This window comes from Phyllobates terribilis, unplaced genomic scaffold (assembly GCF_046119375.1).
Source record: "Phyllobates terribilis strain yellow unplaced genomic scaffold, ASM4611937v1 Scaffold_1__5_contigs__length_1240528914, whole genome shotgun sequence".
Taxonomy (NCBI): Eukaryota; Metazoa; Chordata; class Amphibia; order Anura; family Dendrobatidae; genus Phyllobates; species Phyllobates terribilis.
This window is the reverse complement of record NW_027362761.1, coordinates 815,463,574-815,472,514: the sequence shown is the minus strand read 5'-3', so window position 1 is coordinate 815,472,514 and position 8,941 is coordinate 815,463,574. Positions and strand designations below refer to the sequence as shown.

At 36.8% G+C, this 8,941-nt stretch overlaps 1 protein-coding gene across 1 annotated transcript; it reads left to right on the top strand.

Moving 5' to 3' along the window:
• Nucleotides 1-4,760: 4,760 nt before the first annotated feature.
• On the top strand, nt 4,761-7,652 carry LOC141171558 (interleukin-8-like). The gene is made up of 4 exons (XM_073655243.1): nt 4,761-4,916; nt 5,044-5,182; nt 5,728-5,823; nt 6,894-7,652. Exons 1-4 carry the CDS (start codon nt 4,781-4,783, stop codon nt 6,922-6,924), a joined length of 402 nt encoding a protein of 133 aa, XP_073511344.1. The 5' UTR covers nt 4,761-4,780; the 3' UTR covers nt 6,925-7,652.
• The last annotated feature ends 1,289 nt before the right edge of the window (nt 7,653-8,941 follow it).

Sequence of the window (8,941 nt, the reverse complement as noted above, 5' to 3'; positions counted from 1 at the left end):
AAAGAAGCACTCCTATGTATATATATATTTTTTATTAAATGCGTGTATATGTGCATGTAATGTAGTATACGTGTATTAATGTACTCACCTGCTGCTGCTCTCTCTGGGATCCAGCGCCATTCTTCTCCTCTTCTCAGTGACGTCAGTCACTAGTTGGCTCACTCTATGCTCTATGTGTGATCCAGAAGCCTCTGTTACAATTTAGGTATATGGAGCTTCGTTGTTATGCTTCATAGGCTTACACTGTACAAGTCACTTCTTGATCACACAGAGCGCAGCGTGACCTGAAGAGGCTAAAGAGCGGTGATGTCACTGAGAAGAGGAGAAGAACGGCACTGGACAATGGAGAGAGCAGTGGTGAGTATATTAACACACTCACACTACGTTACATGCATATATACACACAATGAAAAAAAACTTAATGGGAGGGTTCCTATAAGGGTCTCAGTACACATTTTAATCAAACTGTGTAAGCCCATCTGCCAATGGCAGGGCAATCTCCTTAGATGGAACCATGCATGAAAACATCACAAACATATCACAATAGAAAGTAAGTGAAAAAATTGAAAACAGGTTTGACCAGATCTCTTTGTATTCTACACATCTGACATTTCATTGCTACTTTTCGACATTCTTTCATCTGTCTGCACATGTTTTGTGATTAATGATGTCATTTACACTGTCACTGATACAATCCAGCCATAATCCAATGACAGTGGGCAGAACGTTTGCATACTTTCTCACATCTTTTTCGTCTTTTTCATTTAGCATGGAGGACATGTGTTTTATTTTATGTTTTTTTTGGGGGGGTGGTATAGGGGAAACAGCAAAAGCTTAAATTTCTGCTGAATTCTAATCACTGCAAAGGAATGCTGGCAAGGCAAATATAATTGTAATGCAAGTGGGAAAGAAATACAGTTCATAAACTATCAATTATTATTTGAATTTGCTGAAAATAATTAAATTAAGAGTTTCTGCACATGGCTGTACAAAGTGTTGCTGTTATATGGCTACTATTGAGATACAGAATTAAACTCCATTGCATCCTGTATGTTCAAAGGGGTTTAGTATAACTCACTCATCAAAGACCTTGTACTGGTATGTGTATCAGCACTAAAGGAGAAATTCATTCAAAACGTGTAAGTTTACACATGCTCTATCCTTGGAATACTAACTGATCACATTACGACTCACTGGAGTCCAAGTAGCGTTGAATGTATTGCAAGATGGACAAGACAAGACCTTATGGATTTCATTGTGAACAGGAACCATGATGCATATATTAAAAGAAAACTGCAGTAGTGGAAGTTCAGGCGCCATAGAAATCAATGGCCTACTTTTGGTTTGAATGGTAAATATAGAGATTGGCATGCACACAATCTGTTGGCGAGGTGCTGGTGGAACGGGGTATGGTACCCACAGATAAAAAAATTAGAAATTCAACGCACACTCTGGGCTCTTTTCTGGTAGTTGCGTCGTAAGCGAAGGTATCCGTGGACATTTGGGAGATTGGTGCTACAGCCAAGAGGCATCAAATGGTATATATAGAGATTGGTGTGCACACAATCCGTGGGCGGTGAATTTTTAATTTAGTTACTTTTGGTTTGAAGACACTTTGCAATTATACAGTAGTGAATAAATGTTTTAACTTAACAGAAAGACAATTTTAAATGTATTATCCAAAATTTAACAGAATTATTATCCAATCAGTATGTCTTCATACTCAAATAAAGGAAATCTGCCACCAGATGTTTACTACTGCATCTGAGAGCAGAATAGTGTAGAGACAGAGACCCTGATTTCAGCAATGTATCATTTACTGGGCTGCTTGTTGTAGTTTTGATAAAACCACTGACTGTAAGCTTTGTGCCTATGCACAGTGTACCCAGAAAGCTGTCAATCAGAGCTCATGAATATGGAGAACTACATGGCAGCAGATTTACTAGTCCACTAATCATAATCTCATTCTGATAAAACAGTGATTGTAGCAAAACAGCAATCAGCACAGTAAGTGACACATCATTGAAATCAGGGTCTATCTCTTTCTCTACATTATGCTGCTCTCAGAGTTTAGGTTGCAAAAAACTGGAGACAGTTTTCCTATTAACATTTTACAACAATAATAATCACATTTTGATCTCCTTTTTGTACGTATGTCTCCTTTGTTCATTGGTTTGTTCTTGAACATCAGCCTTGCTCATGCTCCATAGAACTTTATGTTGATAAAGGGCCCACTTAGCCTGAAACACTGCGATGGTTTATCACCCTCACCACCCCCTCCCCATTCGGGCAGTGCTTCCTTGCCAGGTAACTATCCCTAGCATTTAGAATTGGACACAGAGCTTCCTATGTGTAACACTGGTTTTCTTCCACCCCTGTCTACTTAACAGTTAGTGGGATCATGCAGTATAGGTTGATCCGGTGTCCCTGACTTCAGTTCAGTTGTTTAAAGTTATTATTTACAATTTTTATCATTATTATGGGCAATGTGCAATTATACTAATCATAGGTTTATTATGATCATACTATCATAAGTGTATCTGACTTGAAAGCACCTTATCATCTGGTTACCTCATTGTCTGAATCTTTATCTAGCTTTTTATATTAATGAATAAATATTTTCTTGCAATATGTGCTGAGTCGTTCTCCTCCTTTGCCGATGGTTTATCACTGTAGACTTAATAGAAGCCCTGCTATTTTGTGGATTAACCTGGACCTTCACAATGTACAAAAGGTTACCCACCAAAAGGGTGCTGCTATTCTAGTAGCTATATAATAAAGGGAATCTCTTAGCAGGTTTTTGCTATGCAATCTGAGGACAGCATAATGTAGAAGCTAAAACACATATTTTTCAGTGGTGTTCATTTATTGGGTTGTGTGTTGTTTAAATACAATGAAGGTTTTATCAGCAGGAGATTATCACTGCTTGGACCACAGTGCACACAAGTCCTTGTCCGACCACGCCCCCTCCTGTGATAAGCAGCTTACTGTCTGTGCAGAGAATGATGTTGTGGGTGGTGTTAGCTTTCTGAGCTCTGCTGCATGTTATATCTGAAAACTACTGGGTGCAGCAGTTGTGACACATTTACAAACTAAGTGATAAATTGTTGGAACCAGGGTCTCTTTTCCTACACTATGCTGCTCTCAGATAAGGTAGCAAAAATATGGTGACAAATTCCCTTTAAGGAGGAATTGAAACTTATAGAGGTAGAGCTATTAAAGAAAATAATTGCATGCAATGTACCACATTTATTATGGTAATTATTTTAGCAATTTTTGTAGGCTTGGCTTAATAAGAAAGCAGTTACTTAGATTAATTTCACACATTTGACATTTGTGTGAAACCAGACTTATTTACATTGAGCATGGCCTAAGATTCACCACATTGGTACCATTTTTTAAGTAATCCAACCAAGAGGTGATATAAGATTAGACAAAAATGTTTCTAAAGATGTGTCATATAGATTTGATGCATAGAGTATTATTCTAAGATGTCTAGAAATTCCTCCTGACGGATTCCCTTTAAGTTTACTCTAAACTAATAGTATGGTTGCATAGATGCTGTTGGTCTGATTAAACCGTTACCTTTATTGTCAATATCCGCCCAGACATTTTTGAGAAATCTGACTTTGAAGTTATATGCAAATTAGCTATAAGTGCTCTGGGCGTAGCAAAGCATGTTCAGCTTTCCAGCCCTCACTGCTTATTCCATGCCTGCACCTTCTCCTGCATGTGATTGGCATATAAATATAAGTGGCATTATCTGCCTCTTCTTGCCGATATCGCTTGCATATGCCATCTTTACCTGTATGCCTTATCTGTGCCAACACCAGTGTATAGTACTTTCGCGCTCCAAGAAGTGACATCACTTGCAAGAGATATAAGCATGGGGGGGCAGATGACATCACCTGGACAAATATGTCAATCACAGGCAGGAACCTGGCACCAGGAATATGCAGTGAGGATTGGAGAGCTGGAAGGCTTAGACACGCCCAGAGCACTTACAGCCAATTTGCATACAACTTCAAAGTTACATTTCTCAGGAATGGCCAGGCAGATTTCTTGATGAAAGGTTTAATCAGGGTAAGGCCACGTTCTCACTATCAGTATTTGGTCAGTATTTTTTTTCTCAGGAGTGGGAGCCAAAACCAGGTGAGGAGCAATCAGAGAAAAGGTATAATAGAAACAAGTCACCAATTCTGCATTTATCACCCACTCCTGGTTTTGGCTCCCACTCCTGAGAAAAAATACTGACCGAATACTGATCAAATACGGATAGTGGGGCCGTGGCCTAACAATGCCTATACAACCATATCATTCATTTAGGGTACAGATGCATCCAGTCAGGTTCCCTTTAGACAGTATTCCTACATCTGCTCCAAAGTTGTATAAGTTTTCATTTATAAAGTGATTATGCATTACAAACTTAAAACCGTATAGTGAAGCATTTAAAATACATAAAATTGTATTGATTTCTACTGGCATAAAAAAATCAGAAAAATGATTGCAAAATTATTCATCGCATTCATTAATTTTTGTTGTAGATGCAGTTATGTCGCGTGGGGGAGCATAAAAAAAAGAAACATCCTGTTTTTTTTTTTGAAAAATAGTCACCACTGAATGTGTCGTTCAAACATGTGTCGCCTGCAGAGTTTCCCTAAGCTGGAATCTCCCAAAGCGATTGTAAGTGTAGTATGACACTCTACTTATCCTCAGGGTCTGGAAATTCCTCTTATGCAATCACTGTCTCCAGAGTATAAAAGAGCTCAGCAGCGGTTTTATGAGCAGAACTCTTAAGACAGAGCTAAAAACCACAGTTCATAACAAAGGCAAAGGCAGACCTTCCCTAACCATGAGAACAAGCATGACTATCCTATTCCTGGCTGTCTGCCTGACATACCTAGTGCTTTCAGAAGGTAAGATCTGACTCAGTGATAGCAACTTACAGCCAGATTATGACTAAAATTATTAATCGTTTATATATTGAAGGATTAATTCAATGATTGCATGATAACTCTTCTCTGTGGTCTCCTTTTATTACAGGAATGTCCATAAGAAGAGCAAGAGCGCTTAGATGTCGTTGTTTGGACAAGAACACTGTGAGCACACCAATACCTCAAAGGCAAATCCTGGACTTCAAAATTATCTCTAAAGGCGCTCACTGCAAGAATTTGGAGGTCATGTAAGTATTAGTTAATGTTTCCCTCTGATCTGCATTAGTGTCTAAATACATCACAGTTTTAGTTTATTACCTTTATAAGAGTAGTTGTATACATATTTTTTCCATGCTTTTAGTGGAAACTGCTTCAGGGATCTCTCCTTCTTTGGGGAGTTTTTGTAGGGGGTTTGGATTTCTTGAAGCGATTTTGAAGCGTTATGGAAGAGTTTTTTTCCTGAATCATTTTCTGCAGACTTTTGTTTGGACAGTGCCTACTTTGGAGTTGATCCCAACTGATTCCAACAGGAGTTGCTTCAAACAAGTTGCATGCACTCTCTTTTTCCCACCATGGATTTTTCAGCTGATCACTATTCTGAGCATTTTTTTCAGCCTCAGGTTATGAGAAATGCCTGGTGGAAAAAAAACTAAAACTGCAGATCACTTTGTTTAAAGCAGCCGTCTATGGAATCTTCTCCAAACTAAGCTATATATATATATATATATATATATATATATATATATATATACCCCAATTATTCCTTTATATTTACGGTTCTTTCATTTTACAGTGCCACTGTTAAAACTAGTAAAGAAACTAGTCAAGAGGTGTGTTTGGATCCCACTGCTGAATGGGTCAAGAGGAGAATTTTAAGAGAATTAGATTCGTAAGTATGATTTTTTTTACAGAAATCAGTGAAATGTTTTGAAACATATACATATGTGCTAATAATATGGGACATGTCACATATTAAAGCAGATCAGACACTAGATTTCGTGATACAAACGACATACATTAATAAATGGATCTCTTAGACCTGATGAAGTTGGTGCATTTTGATTGGAACGGCAGTACACATCCTCGACTTCCATTCTTTTTCATTTTCTAAGGGACTGCTGGAGAAAGCCGAGTGCTGTACCTGTATTTTGGATTTTTGGAAATAATCCTTAAAAGTTAGAATCCATGTCAGAGTGGTCAAAATATATTTTGTTTTCACGCTCTACTTTAAAATTTGCATTTTGTGAGTCTGGCTCTAGCTGGACTCCTAAAATACCAGTTTTAAAGGAGTTTTCCATACGGTCTCCAAATGATTCAATAATTGTAAAAAAAAAACTCCACTTAGATAATACCTACTGTTAATTAAGTGCCGGGTACCAGCCGCTGCTCAAGTCACTCTGACAACAATGCCGCAACCAAAACACAGAAACCAGAGCAGGGTTGGGGAGCTGGTGCTTGACCAAGTGAGGTGAGTACTATCTGTGTTGGATTTTTTTTTTTACAAGTATCCAATCGTTTGAGGTCCACTTTTTTTTTAAAGTGGAAATCTTTTTATAAAAAAGGTGGGAAAACTTTCAAATAATACAGCCATTTTGTTGTGGATTTTCCAAGTAAATGCTACAGCATCATCAGGTCTAAGCAATTTATTTAATAGTGCATTCACTTTACATTGTGAAATCTGGTGACAGATCCTCATTAAGCTCAGTAACTTGTCAGCCACATGTACCCACTATATGTTGCTGCTGTGCCTAATAAAACTAGTGAGGCACAATGCCTGGTAATCTCATCAGTGAGTGGACCAGGAATTGGATTCTCGTTCATAACATTTTGATTAATGTAATTTCGAAGGAGAAGCCATCAATTTGTCATCTCATAGTATAATAATAATGGGACCAACATTTACTTTTTTTGAGGGGAACTAACAATTTACCATTATTTGTTATTCTTTTGCAAATTTAGGTCTAAGACTAATCAAGACTCTAAGAAATAGGATAATCTTGAAAAGCAATAAGTTTCCAGGCGAATGGAGTGAAGGCTGAAATTAAAGCTCTCTATAGAAGAACCCATACAGGAAATGTGGCCTGGAGAGAAACACCTACAGAAGTGGATATTTTCTACTATGTACTGGAGACCATAATGGAATAAGCCGCCCACATCAAACTTCTTCTAAAAGTTGGAAAAGTTAACTTGATGTGATAATAAGAACATACCTTACATAGCCTTATAACTTTCCTAATTAAATATACACATCACCTTCTTTGGTATAATATACCAGGAATTGCATAGTTTTTATAAATTATCAATCAAGGTGAAAAAAGAGATGCATCCAAAAGAAACCAAGTTTTAACTGACAAAAGTACATTTTACAACATAGAAATGTTTTAATTTCATGTATAATAGGAATATGAAGTATTTATATTTGCTACATAGTGTCAGTATTATTAGCACTCTGCTATTTTTGTAGTAGAGAATCTATAAAATATTTTGAAATTGTATTCATGTAGCAGTATGGAATTTAATGTAAATGTTGGTACATGTAAATATTTGTTTTGTATTTTTATACATATATATTGATCTGCCTAATTCACTGTAATTTGTAATTATTTGCTTTCAAGTTGAATTGAATGATTATTTTAAATAATATAATTTATTTATTTTTACATGATTTTTATTTAATAAGACAGAATATTTGTTTAATAAAATGTTTTTAATTAAAAACGTAGTCTTAGATTTATTGTAAAATCTGCTTCAAAATAAAACACCAAAAGGAAAAATAATATTTTCTTTACATATAAGCAACGACATTTCGCATTAAGTTTAAAAAGGCATTATTAACAGCTTCTGGACTGGTCATAAACTTTAAAAATCCAGGCGGTCCCGCTCCTACTCTGAAATGCGGTTCTAAAATGACACTGAATAGTAGCACATCTACACGTGAAGTAGCAGGAGCAGGGTCCCCATCGAGAAGCCACAGGCGGTTTATTACTAAAGATGAGTGAACCTTTCAAGGTTTGGTTCGGATTGACGAATGTTCCAATGCTCGCCAAACAATTCGTCCAACAGTTCATCAAACATATCCGAATCCCATTTAATTCAATAGGAGGCAAAACCAAATGCATAGACAACACCTTCAGGGGGGCCCAATAGCTGCCAAAACAGCTCAAATTAGGGACAGACACCAGGAAAAGTGGAATCAATTGACCTGGAGTACAAATAGTATAATTGCCTAGCATGGATGCATGGGACAGGGCCTGTACCAGCATTTCTAGCTTAACCCCTTTACCCCGAGGGTGGTTTGCATGTTAATGACCGGGCCAATTTTTACAATTCTGACCACTGTCACTTCATGAGGTAATAACTCTGGAATGCTTCAATGGATCCCACTGATTCTGAGACTGTTTTTAGTGACATATTGTACTTCATGATAGTGGTAAAATTTCTTCGATGTGACTTGTGTTTATTTGTGAAAAAAAACTAATTTGGCAAAATGTTTGAAAATTTTGCAATTTTCAAAATTTGAATTTTCATGCCCTTAAATCAGAGAGATATGTCACACAAAATAGTTAATAAATTACATTTCCCACATGTCTACTTTACATCAGCACAATTTTGGAACCAACATTTTTTTTGGTTAGGAAGTTATAAGGGTTAAAAGTTGACCAGTGATTTCTCATTTTTCCAACAAAATTTACAAAACCATTTTTTTAGGGACCACGTCACATTTGAAGTGACTTTGAGGGGCCTTTATGACAGAAAATACCAAAAAGTGACACCATTCTAAAAACTGCACACCTCAAGGTGCTAAAAACCACATTCAAGAAGTTTATTAACCCTTCAGGTGCTTCACAGGAATTTTTGGAAAGTGGAAGAAAAAAAATGAACATTTAACTTTTTTCACAAAAATGTTACTATGGACCCCAATTTTTTTATTTTTGCAAGGGTAACAGGAAAAATGGACCCCAAAATTTGTTGTGCAATTTCTCTTGAGCACATTGATACCCAAAAGT